This window comes from Opisthorchis viverrini (assembly GCF_000715545.1).
Source record: "Opisthorchis viverrini unplaced genomic scaffold scaffold5647, whole genome shotgun sequence".
NCBI classification, from domain to species: Eukaryota; Metazoa; Platyhelminthes; class Trematoda; order Opisthorchiida; family Opisthorchiidae; genus Opisthorchis; species Opisthorchis viverrini.
In genome coordinates this window covers 1-1,490 of record NW_008753168.1, presented here as the reverse complement: position 1 = coordinate 1,490, position 1,490 = coordinate 1, and the positions used below count along the sequence as shown (strand labels likewise).

General features: G+C 47.2%; 1 protein-coding gene across 1 annotated transcript; it reads right to left on the bottom strand.

Annotated features, from left to right (window-relative positions):
• Nucleotides 1-868: 868 nt before the first annotated feature.
• On the bottom strand, nt 869-1,135 carry T265_12169 (hypothetical protein; the record flags this gene model as incomplete). Its single annotated transcript, XM_009179234.1, has 1 exon — nt 869-1,135. One exon carries the CDS (start codon nt 1,133-1,135, stop codon nt 869-871), a length of 267 nt encoding a protein of 88 aa, XP_009177498.1.
• Between the last annotated feature and the right edge of the window lie 355 nt (nt 1,136-1,490).

The window sequence follows — 1,490 nt, the reverse complement described above, 5'->3', positions numbered from 1 at the left end:
TAGCTCTGTGTTCATTAGTGTGATGCAAGGTGTGCTCGAAATGGGCTATTCACAAATCAGTTACGAGTGGCGGTGTGTGGATGTTCCTAATTGTCAGCGACACCTTGACTGTCTATTTCGTATTCGCTAACAGTCTTAATTCAGCTAGTCAATGTCTCATGACGAATTTACTCCTGGACGAGGCGATGGTTGTCTGGGACCATCCAACGAAAGTAAGAGCCACACAACTGATATCGCACCGGCTGGTCGACTTCACTGCGCTTGAAAGCGCTTTCGGCATTGAGTGGAAAATATAGACTAGACAACGCTGAACTGACATTCCCCGGTATATTTAATCGGCTATCCTAGTGCCCACAAGCTTTAGGATTGTGATAGCCTTGAAGACTTCCGTGTATGGCCTCCTACAAGGGGTGTTCACGGACAGTGCCAGATAAACCGTTGTGACGTTCGCCCCATTTATTCCGCACCGAGCTTGTTTGTATAATTTTACATGATTCGTATGAGAAACTAACCCATGGCTGATGTGACGAATCAGATTGTTCGTTAGCCTTCCTGATGAAAAGTAGGCAAACAGTAAGTACATCATGCATCCGCTTATGTTGAATTCAGCTCGAACCATCACACGGGTGTAGCAGCGATTCCCTTCTTATTCGTGTATGGACGGATGAAGGTGTGCAAGCACATGGTCCATACTCCGGGTTCGAACGGCCAAAACCAATCAAGTTTCTCAAAGAAGTCGACATCGAATTCACCTCGGACGACAACCTGGTCGAAACTGGTTTTCAGGCAATTTATCAACCAGGTGGGTGACACCCGAAAGCATGATATGTATGCTGCTGTTTCAAACGACATGACTGAAACGGCAACCTTATTGATTGACCAGCCTTGATGCATTGCTCGCAAGCGGTTGCGCCGGAGGGTTGATAACTTCGAGGCAGTCGTGATTGTCTACACTGAAATCGCATTCAATGGCCCAGTTGTGTTCATGTGTTGAACTCTTCTGATCTTTGACTGTTTCCAAATAGTTTGAATTGTTTATGTCCACGCCGAAAAGTACACTGATAAGCAAACTTTGTTCCATCCACTTGACACGTGTTGGACTGTGCGGCCCACCTCCCGTGGAACAGGGTGGCATCGCTTGGTGGCCCAGTCCTACGCAAGGGATATGTAAAAACTAGGCATACTTGCGCACTACTCTTTCAACTCCCCAGCTTGTCTTCATCAGCAATTCCACCACCTTTCACTCTTTGGTGGAATTCGCTCCGCCCACCTGGTCAAATCAAATGCATTCCACTGAGATGAAGATCACCAGCATTCATCCTGTCTTTGACCTAAACAGTCTGTCACAAGCTAGCGTGAGACTCGCGAAACAGACGATTCGCTCGAACGGAAATTTCAGGCGTCCGACAGTGAACTGCCATTCACAGCGATTGCGACTTTACGTTGGGACGGCACAGACACACATCCACACAGTTTCTTTCGAAGGAACT